This window comes from Leucoraja erinacea, chromosome 26 (genome assembly GCF_028641065.1).
Source record: "Leucoraja erinacea ecotype New England chromosome 26, Leri_hhj_1, whole genome shotgun sequence".
NCBI lineage: Eukaryota > Metazoa > Chordata > Chondrichthyes > Rajiformes > Rajidae > Leucoraja > Leucoraja erinaceus.
In genome coordinates, this window is record NC_073402.1 from 12,904,546 (window position 1) to 12,930,816 (window position 26,271).

A 26,271-nucleotide genomic window follows, 5' to 3' on the forward strand; every position below is an offset into this window, starting at 1 on the left:
ATGCATGTTGTTTTAACGCTTGCACCTTTGCTCTTTGTAACTTTTGATAATGCAAAGGTCCAAACTGGGTAGCTGGAAATGCTGCTACCAATTTCCCAATTACTCTTGCCACTTGTCGAATGGTTGGTCGATTGTTAACCATTAAGTTGTTACAGGTTTGTGCCAATTCTGCTGATTTTCCTTTTGGCAACGTTACAGACATGTGGACTGAGTTAATTGTGAATCCAAGCTAGTCCGTAGTTGTGGATGGCGTCAACTTAGATGTATCTGGATGTATGACAAAGCCCAAGGTTTCAAATAAATGTTTAGTAGCTAATACTACTGAATTAGCTAATTCCATGGTTTTGCCTATTATCAAAATATCATCAAGATATGCCATGACAATATGTTTTTGTTATCTTAGTATTGCCAAGGCCGGTTTTAATATCTTGGTAAACAGTCTTGGGGCTAATGTTAGACCATTAGGCAATGATTTGTACTGCCATTATGCCCCATCCAGGTAAATTTTAGGTATCTACGATGAACCTTATGAATGGGTACTGAATAGTATGCATCTTTTAAGTCGATGCTCGCCACAAAGTATCCTTTGGAAATCAATTGTTTGGCAGTCACAAATGTTTTATTTTAAAGTGCATATACCTAACGAAAGTATTCAATGTGGTTAAGTCAATGATGATGCGACATCCACCATATTTTTTGGTTTTATTAAATATATTTGATACAAATACCAAAGGTTCATGTTCAGATTTCTCTATGATACCCTTTGTATGTAACCTAACCAGTTCTGCTTGTCCCTCCCATTTTTCTTTTAGTGAGAGGGTAAAACCCCTTTGGGGTGCATGCTGAACTGGTGGCATGTTTTCTTGAATGAATTCAATTTTAAATCCTTGAATAGTATTAAGTATATAACTATCAAGTGTGATAGTCCTCCATGCTTCCATAAACAGGTGTAGTCTCCCCCCCCCCCCCGTTAGCACAATCCCCCCACCTTTTATGTACTGGTAGGAACCAGACCCACCTACCTCCATTGTTATTGGTGGTGTATTCATTTCTTTGGTTTCTGGTTCCTTGTCTGTCGGGGTGGAGCTGTTGGGGGGTGGCGCATTTTCCATGGGGCCCGCTTTGGGCCCTGTCCTAAAAAAGACTTCCAGGGATGGTATGCGGGCCCCGAGCTTTCACCAGTACCATGAAGAAAACGCCTACTGGTGGATGCGAAGGGGTACTGCCGTCTAGGTTACATGGTTTTGCTTGTTCCGGGTCCTGCCCTCATGAGGCCAAATGCCTTAGATTCTTTGTCCAAATCTTTGACTTGCTTTGGCAAGTCCTTGCCAAATAGCAGGATCTGTGGTTCTGAGGTCGGCATTCTACACAGACCTGCGAATTTTGGATTGAGGGCAGGTCTTATGGCCTCCTTCCGGAGGTTGTTGATCTCATACTGTGTGTTGCACAGTAGAGCCAGGGTGTCTTGTTGGTTTGTTGTCATGTCTACCCCGTCCACGGAACGAGCATACGAGGTGATAGCCGACGTCAGAAGCTTCAATATTTTTTGCAGTTTTAATTCTTGGGTTCTGATACCCTGCCCAATGTACCACCAGATTTGACTTAACGGCAGGCACATTGAGCGAATACAATTTTCAGGAGGCGTGTAGAGGTCCAACTCCTCATTGACTAACTGTCCTTGCAGTGGTTTAAAGGACAGGTAGTCAATGCTGGCCGCCAGTTTAGGCTGTAACAGCCATCCCGCTCGTGGTGTTGCCGCGTAGCGGTTCACCACTCCCAGCAGCTCTTCCTGATCTTGTACCCCAAGCATACTCCCAGTTTCTTCAGCCAGTGACCCCTGTTCTTGACCAGCCCAGTCCTGGTCGCTAATGCTCCCCTCTGCTGAGGGAGATGCAATGGCCAGTGCTTGTTGGGCACTGGAGCGGGAGTGCTTGTGCTCCTTTGGCGAGCTTGCCCCATCTCCATGAGTCTTTCCATCCAGCTCAAACGGCCACCTTTGCCGCTCTCGGGCGGTGAGTCTTCCGTTTTGCCTTACCTCCAGCCTGCTGCTGTTGTTCGGGCTGTGCTCGGCTCGGAAATGCTGTCGGTGACTGGGCCGCAGCGTGTGCGGTCCAGGTGCCGCTGGTAGCTCCCCCACTGATGGAACTCTCCTGTTCCGTTGCAGTCGAACGGGGTACGACCTTCCTTGGTTGTTTTCCCTTGTTCATGATCCTGTGTTAGTAAACCAGAACAAGGGTTCGAAAAAACACGACCTCAGAGTAAGTTTACTCATGTGGAGGTCCCATTTTTAAACTTGTTGCCGGAGAGCTCATACTCCCGTTCGTCGCTGTTGCACTGCGTGAGACGCTATGTCGCGCATGCGTGCTGGCAGGGTCTTCACGTAGTCACTCTGAACAGGTCCACAGACGATGCGGTCTCCCAGGTCTTGCACACCGCTCTCTCCCATCTGGACAGCCAGAAGGGGGGCTACGTGAGGATGCTGTTCATAGACTACAGTTCAGCCTTCAACACGATAGTCCCCACCAGACTGGCCGGGAAGCTAATGGAATTGGGTTCAACACCTCCCTGTGTGCCTGGGTCCTGGACTTTCTCACCGCCATAGTCAAGATGGGAGGGAATACATCGGTCCCTCACCCTGAGCACAGGATCGCCCCAGGGTTGCGTCCTCAGCCCCCTATTGTACTCCCTGTACACACATGACTGTGTGGCTAGGTTCAGCTCCAACTAAATAATTAAGTTTGCTGATGACACTGTGGTGGTGGGCCTGATCTCAGGCAACGATGAGAAGGCCTAACAGGAGGAGGTGGCTGATCTAGCACTTTGGTGCCAGGATAACAGCCTCCTCTTGAACATCAAAAAAACGAAGGAGCTGATCATGGACTTTAGGAAGGCACATCATCCGAGGACGTACACTCCATTGAGGATAAATGGGGATCCTGTGGATAGGGTGAACTGTTTTAAATATCTGGGAGTCCACATCTCCTAGGATATGACATGGGCATCACACGCCTCAGCACTCGTGAGTAAGGCAATGCAGCGCCTTTACCACCTCAGGCAATTGAGGAAATTCAGAGTGTCTCCGAGGATCCTCCAGTGCTTCTACGCAGCGGCGGCGGTGGAAAGCATCTTGTCCGGGAACATTACCATCTGGTTTGGGAATTGCTCTGCCAAGGACAAGAAGGCTCTGCAGAGAGTAGTGCGTTCAGCCGAACGCACTATGGGAACTTCACTCGCCCCCCCCTGCAGGAACTATACAACAGGAGGTGCAACTCCAGAGCAAATAAAATCATGGGAGACCCCTTCCACCCCTGCAACGGACTGTTCCAGCTGCTACGGTCAGGCAAACGCCTCCGTTGCCATGCGGTGATTAAGAAGGAGTTTCTCCCAGAGGGACTGTAAACGCCTCTATCTCACCAGGGACTAACTCTACTGAATGTTTTTCCTTCCATTATTTATTATGTAAAAGAATATGTGTGTTATGATTGTGGTTATAATTTGTTTGGTTGTTTTGTTGTTTGTCTTTTGCACAAAAGTCCACGAGCATTGCCACTTTCATTTCACTGCACATCTCATATGTGTATGTGACAAATAAACTTGACTTGACTTGAAGTAAAATAGCATATTGTCATACGTACTGAAATGGAACAATGAAATTCTCACTTGCAGTAGCACAACAAATGTGTAAACAACTACCCTGTAAACACCACAATAAACAACTGTTTATGTCTGTCTATATGGTGTATATACTGTATATATATATATATATATATGTGTGTGTGTATATATGTAATGTTGTTATTATATCCTACCTCTCTGGCAGATCATTCCATATATGCCACTCTCTGAGGGAAAAAGTTGCTTCTCAGGCCCCTTTTAAAACGTTCCCCTCACCTTAAACCAAATGCCTTATAGTTTTGTACACCCCTACCTGACTAAGTACCAATTGCAAAATCATTTTCATTCTATTAACATTGGTGGTTAATTTGTGAATAATTACAATCATCCCTCGGATAGACGTTCGTAATATTTTCCTTCCCAGGTTCAGTTTTGCTATTGTCATTGGTGTGGGCTTCACTAGTGGGCCAGCATTCTTGCAATCATTAGTGTTGCACGGTAGCGCAATGCATGCATCAATGCTCCTCTGCAGGCCCAGGATTCACTGAAGATAACTGACTGGCACCATTGGCATGAATCACGAGCACAGCTGACAGGACTTGTAACTGTCAGAAAGGCCTATTTGATCACATACTGGCTGGGTTACAGGGCTGGCATTCAGAGTGTTGCTCTGGGATCAAATTAATATCCCACCACGCCAGATGAAGAATTTATGTTCATGCAATTAGATGGATCTGAAATAGAAAAAATGCAAATACTGAAAATCTGTTTGCAAAGTTCCAACGAGAATCGTGCTGTGTCCATTGGCTTAAATTGGAGATGGGTAATTTTGTGCACCTGTTTGGAATTTTTTCAACTCTGTGGAAAGTTATCTTATTATTCTTGGCAGGATTTGTGTTTTCCTTGGCACTTTGTTGTTAGTGTAACATTCCCTTTCCTAACCCCATACAATGGCAACAGTAGTGCCAAATGCGAATGCCACCTGCAGTGAGATGTTCGACCATGTTTGTGCGATAGATGATTGTTCTTTTTGTTTCACCGAACAGCTGGGCTTTACATACTTTGCCCCCACCTACCCTGAAACAATGTCAGTCAAAGGCACAACAGCATTCTTGGTCCCCAGCGAGGTCTGTGAATTATCATGACCTTATGGCAGCATGGTGACACAGCGGTAGAGTTGCTGCCCTACAGCACCAGAGACCCGGGTTCGATCCCGACTACTGGTACTTGTCTGTACGGAGTTTGTACGTTCTCCCCGTGACCTGCGTGGGCTTTCTCCAAGTGCACCAGTTTTGTCCCACACTCCAAAGATGTACAGGTTTGTAGGTTAATTAGCTTGATAAAATAGTAAAAAATTGTCTCTAGTGTGTAGGTGGATAGTGCTAGGATGCGGGGATCACCGGTCGGTGCCAAAGGGCCTGTTTCTGTGCTGTATCTCTCAACTAAACTAATGGTCCTCCTCCTTGCAAATGTGTCTTGATAGCTCAGCCCATGGAAGCCAAGGTCACAGGCTCTTTAGCTTTTTAGATCAGGACCACGGAAGGCTGCCAATGTTAATTTCTGCCGCATCGCACTGTCTCCTGCTTACTGCTGTGTTTGCTTGGTCATCCAAGTCAATCCAAGTTTATTGTCCTATGCACAAGAATGGTGAGATACCGGTACAATAAAGAAGGGTCTCTCCAAAGATGCTGTCTGTCCCACTGATTTACTCCAGCATTTTGTGTCTATCTTTGGTGTAGACCAGCATCTGCAGTTCCTTCCTTCACAGGTACGATGAAAACCTTGCTTGCAGCAGTATGACAGCCACAGAGACTCGGACAACATGCAGAGGCACAAATCAAACACAAAATTATCCAAGACAGCAAAAAAGAAAAAGACTGTGCCAAACAAGAGATTAGTGCAAAACACAATTGGAGACAAGGCTTTGGTCATTCAAGAGGGCCCGTAGTGTTACATTGTTGAGATAGGATTAAGGTTGCGTTGGTTGATTCAAGAATCTGATATTTGTAGGAAACCAGCTGTTCATCAACTTGGTGGTGTGGTACTTCAGGCTTTTGTACCTCTTGCTGGATGATAACATTGAGAAGAGGACATAGCCTGGTTGGTGAGCATCCCTGATGATGGATGCTGATGTCTTGAGGCAGCGCTTCATGTAGATGCTTTCAAGATTGAGTAGGCTGTGCATATGATGGACCTGGATGCAGTTGTCCACTGTCCACAGTTTCTTCATCTCTTCTGTCCATATGTTGGAATTACCTGCCTGGACCACCATGCGACCAATCAATCCATCTGTGTAAGTTTTGTTGGAGTAATTGATAGCAGGCCGGATCTAATTAAATGTCTGAGAAAGTAAAGGCACTGCCATGCATTCCTTGTAATGACATCCACATGCTGGGCCTAGGACAGGTTATCTGAGATGTTAATGCCCATGAATTTGAAGCAGCAGACTCTCCCCCAACACTGGACCTCTAATGAAAGCTGGTGCACGGTCTACTAATTTCTCCTTTCTGAAGTCAATAAGGAGGTGAAAAGGTTAGGTGACAATCTTAGTCGTTATTGCAGTAAGCAGAAGACAGTGCGATGCGGCAGAAATCAACATTGGCAGCCTTCCGTGGTCCTGAAGCTAAAAAGCTAAAGAGCCTGTGACCTTGGCTTCCATGGGCTGAGCTATCAAGACACATTTGTAAGGAGGAGGACCATTAGTTTAGTTGAGAGATACAGCACAGAACATCGCTAGATGCAGCGAGACCTGGGTGTCATGGTACACCAGTCATTGAAAGTAGGCATGCAGGTGCAGCAGGCAGTGAAGAAAGAGAATGGTATGTTAGCTTTCATAGCAAAAGGATTTGAGTATAGGAGCAGGGAGGTTCTACTGCAGTTGTACAGGGTCTTGGTGAGACCACACACCTGGACTATTGCATACAGTTTTGGTCTCCAAATCTGAGGAAGGACATTATTGCCATAGAAGGAGTGCAGAGAAGGTTCACCAGACTGATTCCTGGGATGTCAGGACTGTCTTATGAAGAAAGACTGGATAGACTTGGTTTATACTCTCTAGAATTTAGGAGATTGAGAGGGGATCTTATAGAAACTTACAAAATTCTTAAGGGGTTGGACAGGCTAGATGCAGGAAGATTGCTCCCGATGTTGGGGAAGTCCAGGACAAGGGGTCACAGCTTAAGGATAAGGGGGAAATCCTTTAAAACCGAGATGAGAAGAACTTTTTCCCACAGAGAGTGGTGAATCTCTGGAACTCTCTGCCGCAGAGGGTAGTCGAGGCCAGTTCATTGGCTATATTTAAGAGGGAGTTAGATGTGGCCCTTGTGGCTAAGGGGATCAGAGGGTATGGAGAGAAGGCAGGTACGGGATACTGAGTTGGATGATCAGCCATTATTATATTGAATGGCGGTGCAGGCTCGAAGGGCCGAATGGCCTACTCCTGCACCTAATTTCTATGTTTCTATGTTTCTATTATTCTAACCCCAGCAAACGATGGCATGCCCACAAACACCCACACTCACCTACATACTCATACGCACATTCACATCCACACTCTCGTGCACACTCATGCCCATGCTCTGACCAATGCTCGCACCATTGATTTGAGTATAGGAGCAGGGAGGTTCTACTGCAGTTGTACAAGGCCTTGGTGAGAACACACCTGGGGTATTGCGTACAGTTTTGGTTTCCAAATCTGAGGAAGGACATTCTTGCCATAGAGGGAGTACAGAGAAGGTTCACCAGACTGATTCCTGGGATGGCAAGACTTTCATATGAAGAAAGACTGGATAGACTCGGCATGTACTCGCTAGAATTTAGAAGATTGAGGGGGGATCATAGAAACTTACAAAATTCTTAAGGGGTTGGACAGGCTAGATGCAGGAAGATTGTTCCCGATGTTGGGGAAGTCCAGAACAAGGGGTCACAGTTTAAGGATAAGGGGGAAGTCTTTTAGGACCGAGATGATAAAAAAAATGTCACACAGAGAGTGGTGAATCTGTGCAATTCTCTGCCACGGAAGGTAGTGGAGGCCAGTTCATTGGTTATATTTAAGAGGGAGTTAGATGTGGCCCTTGTGGCTAAAGGGATCAGGGGGTAAGGAGAGAAGGCAGGTACAGGATACTGTGTTGGATGATCAGCCATGATCATATTGAATGGCGGTGCAGGCTCGAAGGGCAAATGGCCTACTCCTGCACCTGTTTTTTATGTTTCTAGGTTTACTCTTGCTCACACACACGTCCACACCCATACACATGTCCACACCCATACACATGTCCACACCCACACTCACACCCACACTTACACCCAAATTCACACCCAAATTCACACTCACACTCACATGCAAATTCTCTCTCTCACACATCCTCACTCAGTTTGACACATATATCTTACAAACACTTCATATACAAACTCACAATGACACATGCACACACACACACTAACACACACACACACACACACTCACACACTCACACACACACACACACTCACACACACACACACGCACAATGCAAAAGATCTCTCATGAGAGTATCTGTTCAGTCATTAAGACCGTTTGAAATTGTTGAGCATTGAAATGAATGCAATTGGTGCATTAATTTGACACCTGGATTTTAAATGAATTGTGATATTCCTGGGATGAAATATAAATCATATTATAGAATGGGCATTGACTTGTGGTATTCATAATGACTGATTCCTTCAGAACCTAATAAAACCTACAAACTGAACTAATGAGCAGTATGAACGTTGGACAACGTTAATTCCCCAGTATAGTACCAGACAACTTTTACAAGAAATTATTCTGTAAAATGATTACTGATAGTGACATACATCAATATATATTAGCAATTTATTCTTTGTTTCAGTTGCCTGGAGATTCTACATGATTGTGTTGCTTTCTTCAGGCAAGTGGATGCATAAAAATGTAATTTTAAGTGCAAATTGATTTTCTACTATTGTTCATAAGAAAATGTGATGGAGGACAGCCATTCACCAACTCTACTTCTGCCACAAAATTCTCAGTGATCCAGATTAAGGTGAATCTCTACTGGTACATTTTTGCAGTTCAATGAGAATAGTTCTAAAAACAAGTAATTTGTTTCTGATTGTTCAGGCTCATTGCACAAAAGGGTGAAAGTCACAAGCTGCTGTCTACATAATATATTCAGTACCATTAAAGTCAGTGAAATAAAGGTGAATATAAGCTGCAATAACCCATCATATTTATCTCAGAGAACAGAACAAATTCCTGCCCTGATAATCAACTTCTTATTTTGGACATAAGGATACAAATATGCTCATTTTAAAACCGTTCGAACACAATTTCTTCTCAATTTGCTAAGGAACTGTTAAGGGGCTGTCCCACTTGGGCAACCTAATTGGCTAGTTTAGGAGAGTTTGAAAAAATGACATGTTGAAGACCTCCTTCGACTATGTAAAAGACCTCCTTCGACCTCATTCGACTATGTTGAAGACCAGCATCGACTAGCTATGACTAGCTACGACTAACTTTGGGAAAATTGGACACCGAATAGTGGAGAGTGAAGACGACCTCCTTCGATCTCCTTCGACCTCCCTTCGACTATGATGAAGACTATCTACAACTACCTTTGACCATCCTCGAATACCTACGACTAACGTGCCGACCTATTACGACATACTACGACTAAACCTACGAGTAAAAAAAGTATTGATTTTTTCCATGGTGACTTTTTTTTACTTGTGGGCATTTTTTAACATATTGAAAAAACGCCGCGACCTAGCTGAGGCCTCGAGTACGCGGAGACCACTCTCGAGCACGAAGGAGAGTTACGAAGACCTCCTACGACCTCGTGTCGACCATGATGCGAGTATGAGTCGAGGACAAACTCGCCAGAACTCGTGGATTAGGTCGTCCTTTATGCTACTATATTTTATTTATTATAAGGCCCTTTATGCTACTATTCTGCAAAAAAAAAGTGTGCTCGAATATTAATTGGACAAACATCCAACGGTCTGGAAAACTTACAAATAAAAGAAGCCAAAATTGTTTACCATTGTCTAGAAATTTATCCCTGTGGCAAAAAACACCATGTGGTTGCATCTTCTTTGAAGGTCATTTAGATGTGAATTTTAATATTTCGGAACTAGAGTGCAATGGACTGATGGAGCTGTGTGTTTACTTCAGGTCGTGACCATGGATAACTTTCTCTGTATATGCCTTTTTTAAAGGTAATTTAGATCAGTTGTCCGTTGTAAACTGGTTTCTCTGTTTCAAATGTTTTTTTCTCTGTGACATATCCTTTTAAGTTGCATTCACCAAATTGCATTTCACTGAAGTATCAACAAGAATATTTTAAAGTGAAAAATACTTTCTTTGAATAACCTAGTTAAATGCTTGCCATGAAAGTAGATTATGGATTTGCTAATATCCCAATTAATTTGACTGGAGACTTGACAGGGAGAAAAACACATCACACGACTTGTACAATTTGTATTTGGTTATTTGATCTTCTAAGCAGAAACCTGAGGTCAGATGTTCTGAAGAATAAATATATTGGTGGTTGTGCTGGGGTGTTGGGAGCATGAAGAGCAATGGTCTTAAATCCAGGCTTGTTTGATTCAACTATAGTCACTCTCTGCTGACTATCATGGCACAAATTCAGATTGTGTCAATAGAATTCCCGTTAAAACATATTTGTTAAGCAAAATCTCCAACATCCATTCTAGTAAAGGCAGGAAATATTGTGCACCAGGAATAGCACATCAAATAAACAATGTTCAGTGTGCCAAAATGATGTTGTGAGGTTTGTTTTGAAAGACCTGCCACTCAACATTTCCTTGGCATTGTAAATTGGAGTAGTGAAAAATGAACTGAAAAATCGTTTCTCATCACAATTCCACCGACATGAACTTGTATATCCCAGAGAGTTGTGAATCTGTGGAATTCTCTACCACAGAAGGCAGTGGAGGCCAATTCGCTGGATGTATTCAAGAGAGAGTTAGATGTGGCTCTTTGGCCTAATGGAATCAAGGGATATGGGGTGAAAGCAGAAACAGGGTACTGATTCTGGATGATCAGCTATGATCATTTTGAATGACAGCACTGACTCGAAGGGGGCGAATGCCTATGCCTGCACCTATTTTCCATGTTTCCATAAGATGTTGGGAATAGTGTCACGGGATGGTTGAGGAAGAATTATGACGGGGATATGAGGTGTGGGGCATGAAGAAATCTGGAAAGGAGAGGTTCAGAGGAACATAGATCAAACGCAGACAAATGGGACTTTTGATGGGAAACTTGGTCAGCATGGATAAGTTGGATGATTGGCCTGTTTCCGTCTTCTCTAACTCTTAAGAATTCTAGAGTTGGATTGAAGCCATAACTTTGGGAGTTGCAACGAGATGTTGTTAGAGAAGAGGGAGGGGGTAGATGAGGTTTGTGGTGGATGGTAGTGTAGTGAAGGTTAAGCTTACTGGTTGATTTGGGCTCATAATTGAGAGATAGGTGAGTCAGAAGAAGTGTTCCTACCTGAGGTAGGTTCCCAGTGTCAGACGATGACCTGAGACCTGCTTTAAGTTGAATGAAACAGGCCACATACTACTATACACAGTTAGATATACTGTACATGTACGAGATTCCCTGTGTCTTAGTCTCTTAGACACAAAGTGTCCTGGTGTAGAATCACAGAGAAAGAATGGGTGATGTTTCGGGTCGAGACCCTTCCTCAGACTGGTTAGGAATAAGGGAAACGAGGGATATAGACAATAATGTACAGAGATAAAGAACAATGAATTTAAGATATGCATAAAAAGGTAACAATGATAAAGGAAACAGGCTATTGTTTGCTGTTTGTTGAGTGAAAACAAGAAGCGAGTGGGACTTGCATGGGGGAAGGATAGAGAGAGACAGAGAGAGAGAGAGAGAGAGAGGGAATGCCAGGGCCACCTGAAGTTAGAGAAATCAATATTCATACCACTGGGCAGTAAGCTGCCTAAACAAAATATTTATAGAAGTTCCATTGGACGTTAATTCATGGTAAGAGGGAGCAGAGTCTTAAGGCCAACATCTATATATGGTCTAAATTAACACCAAACTCAACGATAGTTTAAAAATTGCTGCTGCTGTTTAATACTGTAATTCTCTGATAACCCATTATCTGGATGTTCGGAAATCCCAATGGTTCAGCATTGCTTCGAGTGGATGTTGCAACCCTCGCAACATGGAAACAGTCCCATCAGCCCAACATGCCCACGGCCACCAATGTACCCTCGTCCCACCTGATTGTGTTTGGTTCTCATACCTCTGACTCAACAAGTGCTGATTCCTCAGTTGCCCTAAATACCAAGGCCTCAGTCCCTGTTTGTTTGATTAATATCTAGATTGTTTACAAGATCAGCCAGTCTTGCAGCACCAAAAGTCCCCAGTGTGCTGGATTATTGGAGTTTTACTGCGCTGGTGATTAGCTGCTCCTGATAGTTAATAACCAGATTTGACAGAATCTGATCATGATTCGTGACTTTGCTTTGAGCCTTGAAGAACATGTTAACTTCATCTCCAACAGGTCATTAGGCTGACTCTCGACGAGTTTGAATTGGAGAGAGGGTACGACACACTGACAGTCGGCGATGGAGGGCAGCCTGGAGAACCGAAAACAGTGCTTCACGTGTAAGTTCTATCAAAGCAACTCCAAGGGGTGGCATTAGATGTGAAATGTTTGTCATTATGGAACATTCCCATTACATAATGCAGATCTGACAGATGGAAGACTGAGAATTGTGGACGGGATCATTGAGGTGGGGCTGGGGTTTAAGACAAACATTTTGAGGTATCAGGAGATGGGAGCAGGGACATACTGGCATGTATTCAGGAGAGAATGGGGAAGATGGAGGCAGCAGAAGGGGGGAGAATTGGGACCAGCAACCAAGAAGATTTGGAGGGTGTGGATGGAGTCTGCAAAGCAAGGGTGTTGGGTGATTGTTTCAATGCGAAGGTAGTGGAAGAGCAAGGAGGTACTTAATTTACCTAAGTAACTTAAATACAGAGCACGTATTCCAGTCAGACTATATTTTAAAGGCAGAGATAGATAGATTCTTGATTAGTACAGATGTCAGGGGTTATGGGGAGAAGGCAGGAGAATGGGGTTAAGAGGAAAAGATAGATCAGTCATGATTGAATGGCGGCGTAAACTTGATGGGTCGAATGGCCTAATTCTGCTTCTATCCCTTATGAACTAGCAAATTTATGAACCTTTTCTGCTGTTGCTCTTTGATAACATGAACCAAGACCACCCATGGTTATCTAAAAGCTGTACAAGATACAACCCATTCCTTGCGGGCTTGATCCTTATGTCATGTCGGGTCACCAGAGCATGTTCCACTTTTGAAGTAACCCAGAAATGGTCTTTATCGTGTTTATTTTGGAAAAAAAATAAATTTCCAATGCTTCATACTGGAATAAGGTGAATGCAATTGAATTTCTAAGCTGTTCTTTTTTTTTATTTACCTAAGATGGCCATTGTGTCATTATGTTCCAATAACTCCTGCAGAGTGAAGTGTTCACTGTCAGCAAGTAGTCAGTTAGCTGTAAAAATTGCTTTTATTTAATGCAATTAGTGAAAGCGAATGAGACTCCTGTGGCGTGCCAGCTGTCACCATTGAGGTGAAATTGATAGCTTTGGTTTCCAGTTTATATTGGGTGTAATAGGAGCAAAGAGTTGTATACAGGACAATCTGTAGCACAACTTTCTCAGTTATGTTGCTGATTCTATAGATTAGTGCGATTGTTTTTACATTCACAGTGGGGAAACTTGTAAGTCCACAGAGCACTGATTGTATATCGAGTCATAAAATCATCGAGCTATCGAGCACAGAAATAGGCCTTTCATCCCACCTTGTCCATTCCAACCAAGTTGGCATACCAGGCGAGTCCCATTTGCCTCGCTCATAGCCCTCTCAACCCTTCCTAACAATAAATCTGTGATTTAAAGTTCATAATTGTATTAACTTTGATGGGTTCCTCTGGAAGCTCATTCCTGATATGGACTACACTCTGAGTGGAAAAGTTGCTCCTAAGGTCCCTCTTGAATATCTTTCCTCTCACCAAACCATACACCCTCTAGTTTTACAATCCTCCACCTTGGAAAAAGACTCTGATTGTTCACTTTACGCATACTAGCAATATACAAAGGTTATTTCACTATTTACTAGGTATGTCCCAGGAGTGATTGGGTGTTTAGTGTTTGACGGCACTGGGCCTGTACTCGCTGGAGTTTAGAAGGATATGGGGGGACCTCATTGAAACTTACCTAATAGTGAAAGGCCTGGATAAAGTGAATGTGGAGAGGGTGTTTCCATTAGTATGAGAGTCTAGGACCAGAGGTCACAGCCTCAGAATGTAAGGACGTACATTTAGAGAGGAGATGAGGAGGAATTTCTTTAGTCAGACAGTGGTGAATCTATGGAATTCATTGCCACAGAAGGCTGTGGATATTTTTAAGGTGGAGAGTGACAGATTCTTGATTAATAATGGTGTCAGGGGTTGTGGGGAGAAGGCATGAGGTGGGGGTTGAGAGGGAGAGATAGATCAGCCATGGTTGAATGGCAGAATAGACTTGATGGGCCAAATGGCCTAATTCTGCTCCTATAACTTATGAAGTACTGTCAGACGCACCCTTCCACAGCACCTCGTGTAATTGTCACTAAAATTAACTGATTCAGTTTTACTTAACATGCTAAGAGAGGCAAGTCAGCGTGAACAAAATCTGAAAGAAGAGAAATTTCACAAATTGAAAAATTTAAACATGATGCTCAATATCTGTGAATATTAGTTTGAAAACTTTGGGGGCATTGCAGATGACTGCTGAATTATTCGCCTTCAGATAACCAGATTGATTAATTCATCACATCTTCATCAACTTCGCTTTTCAATCACACATCGTTTTCCGGGACATCTGAGAGTGTATCATCATTTCAATTCTGTTTAATTTTCTGACATTTGAAATGAAGTCAGATTGTACTGATGAAGTTTTCTGATCTCCTGCCGGCAGATTGACAGGCACCGATGTTCCCGACCTCATTGTGAGTGTGAGCAATCAGATGTGGTTGCAGTTCCAGACTGACGAGACCAACAGTATGCTGGGCTTCAAGGCTATCTATGCAGGTATTTTACACAGTAGTAGAAAACAAAAAGCAACATCGCTAGAGTCACGCATTGTACATTTTGCTGACAATTTTGTTGATTCTGAAGGTTAATGTTATTATTTTTACATTCACAGCAGAGCAACTAGTAAGTCCACAGTTACTCTGAAGGTTGCTAATATAGATTTTATTGGAAAGCTCATGAAGTCCATTGTGTTTTTCCATGCTTCTTAAAATAATTGATGTTAAGAGGATAAATATGATAAATCACTGTTTTGATCCATCGAGCCTGGATGAATTAAGAACTCTAGATGAGTCAATTATTTAAACTTACCTGATCAGTCAAAAACCTCCTTGTTGTGATCATTTCCTGAAGCATATCGGGTTATCTGGTGGATATTTCTTTCTTTTTTTCCTAGCCCTAGTAGTGGTAATCCTTAGAGAAAAAAAGAAGACAGGACAAATTCATAACATGTAAGGCTGTATGTGCAAGGATTACTCAAAACTTAATGACAGGATTTGCAAAATAAAGCTCTCTGTTTTTCCTCCTGTGTTTACTAAAGAACGGCGCAACAACTAATTGCTCCTCGTGAAAATCAGATATCTACTCGAGTGGCTGCGATCACAGAATAATTTCATTTCATCTGATCTAAATTTCTGAAATACCAAATGTGAAGGGAAATTGGTAGATGAATTCAAAAGCACAGACTTCAAAGAATTGCTCAACAAAATTGATTTAAGGGTCTAAGGTTATTGCAAAACATTTTAATGGAGTGCACATAGAAATTCTTTAAAGATGTAACAGTGTACTTTCAAGATGTATAAACAGCCTGGATCAGAGTGTGTGAGCCTCGATTGCTCAACATATTCATCAAAAAAAAAGAAAGTGCTTTGCAAATCCAGGAATCAGATGGATGGAGGCTACAATGGTAGATATAGAATTGTGTCATAAGGAGGGCTAGAGGCAAAAAGATTGGAATTTGTATCATACCATCCATATTCCTGTCAGGTCATTTCAAAGTTGTTTGGAACAATGAAGTGTTACTGCTGTGACAAAGGAACCACTGCAATTGACTTTGCGCAGCACGAACTCTGCAATTAGGACTGTGTTGATGATCAACAATCTATTTTTCCTTAATTGTGAAAGAGAGAAAATAAATTGACTGAATGCCAGGATCTCTCCACATGTTTGCTTTAAAACACTCATGGGATTTGGGAGAGCAGATAGTTCAGGCAATTGGTCTAAAACATCATTTGGAAGAGAACACCATTGAAACCAAAGTTTGTTGTGATTGAGCTCTGTGGTGGGATTTGAATATACCATTTCCTGATTGAGAGCATGTACATCAAATTGAACAAGAGATGACCGTGCATGCCTTTGGATGTATATAAAACAGGAACATTCATTTTTTTACATTATAACTGGAAGGGACAGTGGGAAAGAAATGAGCACCCTAAAATAGTACAGAAGTTGTGAATTAATTGGTCCAATGAGTCAAAGTGAAGCTGTTCTTGAATTTGGTGATACATGATTTCATCCTTTTGGATCTTTGGGGGTGGGGAGAAGAGAAAATGGGCGTGAATGGACCTTGATTATGATAGCTGCTTTTCCAAGGCAGCGTGAAGTATACTGTACATGGTAGATGGGAAAGTGGCTGGTAGTGTGATCGATTCAGCTGCATCCACAACTCTGGATTTTTTTTGCAGTTTTGAACAGAGCAGTTGCCATACCAACCTTGGTACATGTCACAATAAACTAAACTGAACAGCAGGGCTACTTTTTATTCATTATCATTGCACCATTATATATTTAGTACATTATATGTCCACCACACTTCTTTATCAAGTCTTTGACAATGTCAACCAGATTCTGATAGTTTCTGAGGATTTTCTTATCTCGATACTGCAGCTGAATTATGGCCTTGATGAGCTTCTGTATCAGGGGACAGTTCTTCCCTTTCAGTCTTCCCTTGATAATTAACCACAAATTCTCAATCGGATTTAGGTCAGGTGAGTTACCAGGCCAGTCCAAGACCCTTCTGCTGGAAAAAATTAGTTCACCATCTTTGATATGTGGCACAGTGCAAGGCCTTGCTGGAATATCCCAGATCCACCTGGAAAAGTCTTCACCATCTCCGATAACACTGATCCCTGCTATACATTAATATATTTTGGCAATCTTATCATTCCATCAACTAGATGCTGTAGACCAACACTCACAGTATAACAAACCCCAGAACATCATCTTATCAGGATGTGTGATGAACTGGTCAATGTGACATTTTCTCATCGTCTCTCCGATTGAACTCGAAACTAGATGACAACGTTGGCCCTGATACAGGGAATAGCTTGCGTGACTGAATAACACCTTTCTTCAGCCCTCATGTCCGATCTTTATGTTTTCAGGCCCACTGGTATTGCTTCTCCTTCATCTCGATAGTTAGAAGGTATTTCTTCACAGGTATTCTGGCTATACGATTGACTTGAGTGCTTCATGCATTGTTTGTATTTCCATGTCACATGTTAAGTTGCAGCTATCTTTATTTACCATTTCAACCCAGACATTTCGCACATCTGCATTTGCATCATTTCCAGACCATCCACATCCAGGTGTGTTCATGCATGCCCTCTTCACACCTGATTCTTTTGTTCTTGCTCATTATTATTCTTATCACCACCTGCCCCTTGTCTATCCATCCTGATTTTCTTGCATTCTTATTGTTTCTTTTCTTGAATTAAGTTAGTCTATTTCCGTTAGATTCCTCTATTCCCTGTTGTTGTACCACACTTATTATTTTTTGTCTACACTGCACTGGGATGATGCATCATCCATCCAGCTGAAGGCAAGGATACCCAGGAGAATGAAAGATGAAAGATGACCAGAAGAACCTTTATGGAGAGATTTACAGGGTTTCAGAAAAATATGAGTACAAATAATGGACATTGAACATAGAACTGTACAGCGCAAGAACTGGGCCTTCAGTCCACAATGTCAGTGCTGAACAACATGGCAAGATCATCTTGTGTTTACTTACAGATTATCCATACCGTTCCATTTCCTGCATGGCCATATGCCTATCCAGAAGTCTCTTAAATAGAGATAGAAATTCATCATATGATTAAAATAACAAAATAACAAAAAACATAACCATGACTCAGTTAATTTGCACAAGGATGTATCTCTGCCCCATCACCTCATCATTGTTTGGGATCCTGCCCACTGTGGTGATGTCAACTTGTAATCGGAGAGCAGAATCAAGGCATGTAGTCGTGAGTGTGTAGGGATTATGCTGAGAAGTTTACTTTAGTTTAGTGAAACAGTTTGAAACAGGCCCTTGGCCCATTGAGTCAGTGCCGACCAGCAATCATCCATACACTATTCTATCCTACACACTAGGTACCATTTACAGAAGCCAATTAACCTAAAAATCTGCACGTCTCTGGATTTTGAGAGGAAAAAACCTGAAGAAAAGCCACGCAATCACAGGGAGAACATCCGTGATCAGGATCGAACCGGGTCACTGGCACTGTAAGGCAGCAACTTCAAGTTGGATATTTTTGGTCAAGGGATATTTTTAAGGCAGAGATAGACAAATTCTTGATTAGAATGGGTGGTAAGGGTTATGGGAAGAAGGCAGGAAAATGGGATTAAGAAGCAGAGATTAGCCAATATTAAATGGCGGAGTGGACTTGATGGGCCAAATGGCCCAATACTACTCCTATAACTTGTGAACTTGTGAACTCTGTCACTTACATTATCCTTGTGGGGCATGGTGTTGAGAATTATCATGGAGGATGTTATGTCACCAATCTTCACTGATTGCCGTTTATGGGTCAGGAGGACAATGATTTACTTGCAGTGGAGGTGGCTGTCCTATGTCCAGGAGTTTGCAGATGTGAATTATGGTGTTAAAAGTAGAGCTATACTCAATACATAGGACTATGGCGTATGTGTGCTTGTTATTCAGATGTTCCAGGGATGAGTGTAGGGCAAGGGAGATGGTGTCTACCATGGACTGTTGTGGTGGTGGGCGAATTGTAGTGGAGCATGTCTATCTGGGAAGCTTGTACTGAAGTGCAGCATCTCCAACCTTTCAAAGACCTTCATGATGGTGGATGTCAGAGCCTCCAGATGACAGTCATTAAGGCACATTACCTTTTATTTTGTTTGGCATTGGGATGATAGTGGTCTCCTGAAAATAGGTGAGAACCTTAAGTTGGAGTAGGAAGTGTTTAAATTTGTTCGCGAATACCTCTGCCAGCAGGTCCATGCAGGTTCTGTGGACGAGGTCAGGGTATCTATCAGGACCAGACGCTTTCTGCTGGTTCACTCTCGGGAAGGCTGATCTGACTTCCGCAAGGGTGACCCTGGGTACCATGTCGGGGTGGGTGATAACATTCTGCTGACCTTCTGTTCAAAGCAAGAAAAGGGAGCATTGAACATGTTGGGAAGGTTGTGATGTTGCCAGCGATTCTGCCCAACTTCACTTTGTCGCCCATTATAGCACACAAGCCGTGGCACAATTGTCTGGAATTCCAACAAGGGTTGGTATTGTCTCATGGTGTCCCCGATGACTTTGCAAAAGGGTACCCAGATTCTGTGTGCAGGTCGGGATCACCCAACTTGTGCACCTCAGGCTTAAACTCACACTCCATCCATGGTTTCCGATTGGGGAATACATGGGTTGACTTCTTTGGCATGCAGTGCTCTACACAATTACCTATGAATTCTCTGACAGCAATGGTGTGTTCAGTTAGGTTGGCCACTGAGTGCTTGAATGTGGACCAGACCACTGACTCAGTGTGCTACTCTCCCTACAAGAAGAAACTGAAGCACGTGGATCTGGTACAGAAAGTCATTTAGAGCTGGTCTAAGCAAACAAATATGACAACTAACTCAAAGTGATCACAACTGTTTGCTCAGACCAGTACTATGTGATTTCTGTACCAGATCCTCATGCTTCAGTTCCTTCTTGAAAGGAGAGGAATGGAGCACAGCTTGGTGGTCAAATTTTACAACATGCTGGCAGGATATGGCGTGATGGGCATTTCTTTGATGGTTATGTAGCAGTGGTCAAGGGTGTGTGGGACATTATTTGTGACAGTACTCGTGCAATTTATCCGGTTGAAATCTCTGACTGTGCTGAACAAGGCCTCGGGCTACTTTGTTACAAGGCCTAAGGGTACTTCATGGGTCATAAGAGACATAGAGGCATCCGAAGCCCTGCCTCTCGAATGCTCAAACATCTTTTTTAGCAGCTCACTATGTCAGTTGCTTCTGAATTATTTTTTCGGATGCCTCCAATGGAAATTAATTAAAAGTACAGATTAAAAAAATGGGTAAATGCATATTGAGCATTCTTGTCAGCGTCAGTGATATGATTCCTATGACACTTATACCAGCCCTTCCTCTGTGAGTTCTCTCCTTGGTGTCTCTGTGCTCTGCCACTGGGCCCCATTGTAAGTCCAGCAGTGGAGTGGGAGATGGTGCACCAGCACCTGGTCTCCAGCTCATCTCTGAACACTTCACTGTCAGAGACAAGCTGAAGAGCAAATGTCTGATAACCAACAGCTACAATAAACACAACTCACCACATTTACTTTTCTAGCTCTACCTTTCAGGAAGGTTTGAACAGTGTTCCCGTCCCAAAATGTTGCCTAGCCATACTCTCTCAGTATGCTGCCTAACCTGGTGAGTTACTCCCACACTTTGCCTCTTTTTTTGGTAAACCTGCATCTGCAATTTCTTGTGACTACCTTTGCTCCATTTCAATCAAAGATGCTGAATTTTTCATGATAATTACTTTAAAAAAACCCATCATGGGATTCCATCCCTTCCTACTTGGCATTTATCAAGATCAAAGGGCAGATTTCAAAATTGTTAGTGTGGATAGTAAATGGTGGAAAATACAAAGACCACTCTGTAAACAGTAAAATGAAAACCTCTGAATTGAAGAAAGAACATGAGCAACAAAATGCATATTATGTGGTCACAAGGAACTGCAGGTGCTGGTTTACAAAAAAAGACACAAAGTACTGGAGTAACTCAGATGGCCAGGCAGCTTCTCTGGAAAACATTGATAGGTGACTTTTCAGGTTGTGACCCTTCTTCACAAAGTCTTGCAAGTTTTAGGTGGATATCGGTAAGGGGGGAGGGTTTTATTGGTAAATGGTTGGACAAATTCCAGAGATAAAGTATGAGAAAAGGATAGAAGGGGCAGAAATTGTGATGCCAGAGAAATAAATTGAGGTGGCAGATTATAGTTTTTGTACCTAAAGTTGCAGAATTCAATATTCATATTGTTAGGTTGTAAGCTGAATATGAGGTGCTGTTCCTTCAGTTTATGTTTGGCCTCACTGTGGCAATGCAGGAGGCCATGGATAGAAAGATCAGTGTGGATATGGGAAGGGGAGTTAAAATGTTCAACAGCAGGTGGATCCAGCAGATTTTGGTGGACTGAGCGCAAGTGTTTGGCGAAACGGTCACCGAGTCTATACTCAGTCTCACCGATGTAAGGGAGGTTACATCAAGTATGCAGTAGATGAGGTTAGGGGAAGTGCACGTGATCTCTGTCTCACCTGGAAGAACTGCTGGGATCCATGAATGGATGTGAGGGAGAAGGTGTGGGGACAGGTGTTACATCTCCTGCGGTTGTATATCATGTTGTTTCAAAATGTTCACAGGTCGGCTGTTCTTGGTAATTGTTGAATTGATTTGTAAGTACCTTAGTTACCAAACATCAAGTGGCAATTTTAGTTTGATTGACATTATTTAACAAGATTTGTTGGCAGTAATGGGCTAATGGTCCTTGATTAAAAGCTGATTACCTTGCTTATAAACTCCTGAATCAAACAAATGTTCCTAAAGTAATGCAAATTAAGCGAAGGATTTCAAGCTTGAGGAACGGGTTTATGCCTCAGTAATTCTGCTCAGACAAGATTTCATTTTTAACAGCCTTTAGCAGTATTTAATTCTGTGCAACCTGAAGCCACCTGTCTTGAACTCTGGCTACTGCCTGGATATGCCAACTCTAGTGTCTGCCCAGTCATGCAACCATGCTTCTTCCATATGTGAAACCCTGCATAAGCTGAATGCCCATCCCTTCATCTAACAGACCACGTTGAAAGGTGAGCATGCCTCAGACCTTACGAGAACTTCACATAGATTTAACTAACATAAAACTATCAATAAAAGTAATTAAACAAAATTAATTTGATTTAAAGCACTTTAAATAATTTAAAGCATTAAAGAGGCTGTGACCCCTGGTTTGAGATACCCAGACCAGTGTAAACATTATTCACGATCACCAGAAGAGCAAAGGTTAGAGCAAGAAGATTTGGAGCAGCATTAGTATGTGGAGTGATAGAAAGAGGGGGGTTATTGATGATACTGGATGAAGTAAGAGTTGATCATTTAGTTTAGTGAACATTAGTTTAAAGATATAGCATGGAAACAGGTCCTTTTGGCCCACTGAGTCTGTGCCAATCAGAGATCCCCGTACACTAACACTATCCTGCACACTAGGGACAATTTACAATTTTGGCAAGCCCATCAACCTACAAACCTGTATGTGTTTGAAGTGTGGGAGGAAACTGGAGCACCCGGAGAAAACTCACGTGGTCACAGGTAGAACGTTCAAACTCCGTACAGGCAACACCCGTGGTCAGGATTGATCCCGGGTCTCTGGCGCTGTCAGGCAGCAACTCTACTGCTGCGCCACCGTGCTGACAATGATAATGACTAAGTTGCCTCATGGCACCTGATACTTCATGGCACCAGTTCAGAGGCTGGCAGGGCAGGGTACGTTTGAAATAGATTGGGGGAGGATGTCAGAGAGACAGAAAATAGGTGCTAGTGGGCTGTAGTTCTACATGAGGCATGGATGGTGTGTGCAGGCTCTGTTAGATTGTTCTACACATTCACGTGGACCCTGATGACCCTGGTGAGTTCAGTATATGTTGTCATGACAAGGCTGAGAGTGACCTTCTTGTGTAGGAAAGAACTGCAGATGCTGGTTTAAACTGATTAGACATGAAAAGCTGGAGTAACTCAGCGGGACTGGCAGCAACTCTAGAAAGGAGGTCAAGCACCTTCTTCAGCCTGAAAGTTACGGGATAGGGAAACGACATACAGATGCTGATGTAGAGAGATGTAGAACAATAAATGAAAGATATTCAAAAAAGTAACAATGATAAAAGAAACAGGCCATTGTTAGCTGATTGTTGGGTGAAAGCGAGAAGCAGGTGCGACTTGGGTGGGAGAGGGATGGAGAGAGAGGGAATGCTGGGATGACTTGAAATTAGTGAAATCAATATCCATACCACTGGATTGTAAGCTGCCCATGCCCAAGTCAGGTTGCCTTATTGTCAGGCCTGTCTGAGACTGTGCAGAGACTGCGACCATCACTCTGGAGTTTGTGGGGATTCCATTTCAAGGATACAGTGGCAATTCTTTCACCCATGCCTGCTGGTTCAGGCAATACTTTCCCTGGAAATAAAGGGCAGACATCACCAAATGCCTTTCACCTTTAATACAGATAGAGGTCTGGTCTCTGCCAGCTGGAACCATTTCGAAGCTTGACAGGAACAGTGAGAAGTCACCAGAGAGAATAGGTTAATGTCCCCATCTGAGCAGAGAAATACTGTTTGTGAGAAGGCCGGTGCTCTCGTTGGGGCTAGGGATGCTACACATGAGCAGCTAACTCTTGTCTGCGTTATATTGACGCCACATGCCAGTGGATCGTACAAACCATTCCGTAATGAGGTTAGAGGTTTTCCATGCGTAAACTCATCACTCTACCATACTAGGGAAGACATGATCCCTCCACTCTAACCCTTACATATACCTATGTTGTCACCAGACTCCAGCTTGGGCTAATGCAGAGAGTTGTCTACGAGGGGATCAGTAAAAATAGCACCTGGATATTGTAATCTGTCACCTAGGTCATATATCTGGATCTGGAAGTTGAATCCATTGTATTGGGGTCTGGTATTGGGGTGTGACTGCTAATGTAGCACCTTGTCACCAGGGTCACCAAATTTGCAGGTTCAGAACGTTGATGGCCCCACCACAAGGGCAGTAGTTCATACCCTACCATCGCCAAACACAGGCATATGGGGCATCTTGGTTCAGTGATTTGTGCCAAAGTACCTGTTTCCATGCACTGTGACGGGGGTTGTCCTCCTTGATGCAGTGGCGGTTGAGGGGGACTTGATAAATGTGTACAACATTTTGAGAGGTGTAGATTATGTAGCTTGTAAGATTTTGTCCCCCGTGGCAGAGCAGCACGGTGGTGCAGCGGTAGACCTGTTGCCTTACAGCACCAGAGACCTGGGTTCGATCCTGATTATGGGTACTGTCTGTGAGGAGTTTGTACGTTCTCCCCGTGACCTGCCTGGGTTTTCTCTGGAAGCTCCGGTTTCCTCCCACACTCTAAAGACGTATAGGTTTGTAGACTAATTTGCTTGGTATAACTGTAAATTATCCCTGGAAAGTGTCTGTGTGCAGGAATCGCAGGTCCGGGGCCAATTTAGTGTATCTCTAAACAAAACTAAACTAAGCTAAACAGAGGCGTCAAAAAGTAGTGTGTATAGATTTAAGGTGAAAAGAAATAGGTTTAAATGGAATCCTTTGAGAGAATATATTTCATCCAGAGGATGGTTTGAATCTGGAATGCACTGTCTGAGTGGGCGGTACAGGCCTGTTTAAGAAACATCTGGAGAAGGGCTGGAATCTTTACTGCATAGAAAGTTCTGAACCAAATGCTGGATAGCTGATAGCTAGCTACCTGCTGGTCAGCATGGATACAATGGAACAAAAATCTGGCCTGGTTCTGTGTTGTTTGACTAAGGAGTCTGAAGAAGGGCCCTGACCCAAAACGTCACCTATCCATTTTCTCCAGAGATGCCGGCTGACCCGTTGAATTGGTCCAGCATTTTGTATCTATATTTGAATCTGAGGCTCTATATCTTCATGACTCCATGGCTCTAAGTCTCAAGGACTCCATGCCATTCAAATGCAATTAGTACAGCGTTCAGGATATTCACTGTTCAGAGATCAGTCACACTAGTATCTGACATATAGAATATGGAGTTAGCACAGGGAAGTGGTGCTGCGTGGAGTGTAGAAAAGTGACATCATTTGGCAAAAGCTATTGTTGCCAAATTACTCTGGCAGTGATTGAGTGGGATTCCCATTGTCTTGTTTATTCCTTTCTGCTTCACCTGCTATAATAACAGTTATCATACGAGGAAAATCACACAGTGAAGTCGAATATCTGTTTTTTGTCGTCTTGAATGCTTTTGGAGTTTTACTTTATTGCATATGATTGAGCACAACAGGAATAGGTGAAAAAGCATTAGTCAAAGATGATTGCTTGTGCAGGAAAACATATCATTGCATTGATCACATTAAGTTGTTTGAACTGAGTGAAACCTGCCGCTTCTACATCTGATAGTTATGGGGGGTTTTGTGTCGTACTTCCTTGGTCATAGTGCAGTAGAGATGGCACTTAGAATGGTAGCATGCTCCTACTGCAGGATGTGGGATGTCAGGCAGACTTCCAGTATCTCTGAGGGTTAAATCTGTGGGAAGTGGAATTCATTGCCACAGAAAGCTGTGGAGCCACGGCCAATGGATATTTTTATGGCAGAGATAGATAGATTCTTGATTAATACAGGTGTGAGGGGTTATGGGGAGATGGCAGGAGAATGGGGTTAGGAGGGAGAGATAGATCAGCCATGATTGAATGGCAGAGTAGACTTGGTGGGCCGAATGGCCTAATTCTGCTCCAATCACTTATGAAGTGTGCACAGCTGCAATTCCTTTCAGATCATGTAAGGAACTGGAGCGGTAAGTTATCCCAAGATGACCTCGGGCTCATCCAAGAGTGTGAGTGTGTCACAAATCGGAATTATAATGAGGTGGTCATGTCTAAAGCGCGGGCAGAAAGTGGATGGTTGACCACCAGGAAGGGGAGCAGACAGAGAGGGCAGGAATCACTAGTGGCCATTCCACTCAAAAGCAGGTATATCCTCTTGTTACTATTGGAGGGAATAACCAAGCAGGGGAGAGCAGCAACTGTCAGGCATGTGGCACTGGGCCTGACTCAGAGGCACAGCATGGAAGGGCGAAGTTGGCAGGGCGATAGTGGTAGGAGACTCATTAGTAAGGGGGAAAGGCAGGAACAAACTAGACCCCAACATGGCGTGCTATGTCACCTGCATAAGGGTCGAGGATGTCTTGGAGCGGCTGCAGAATATTCTCAAGGGGGATCAGCCGGAAGTGATTGTGCACTCTACAAACAACAAAGGAAGAAGACAGGAGACTGCAGTTGCTGGAATATGGAGCAAAAAAAAAAGAGAGTTCCTGGTGGAACTCATCAGTAAGGCAGCATCTGTGGAGGGAAATAGAGAGTCAATGTTTTGGTTCAAGACCCTTCTCTGGATGTAAAACATAGATGGGAAATACCCAAATTAGAGGGGAGGGGAAGTGGTAGAGCTAGCATGTGATAGATGGGCCCAGGGGAAGAGGGG

General features: G+C 43.2%; 1 protein-coding gene across 1 annotated transcript in view; it reads left to right on the forward strand.

The window, feature by feature from the left end:
• csmd2 (CUB and Sushi multiple domains 2) overlaps window positions 1-26,271 on the forward strand; it is a 577,487-nt gene that overhangs the window by 88,123 nt on the left and 463,093 nt on the right. Inside the window, 2 exon segments of the mRNA XM_055656152.1 lie at window positions 12,162-12,265; window positions 14,646-14,758. Of these exon segments, the coding sequence (XP_055512127.1) occupies window positions 12,162-12,265; window positions 14,646-14,758 (217 nt within the window).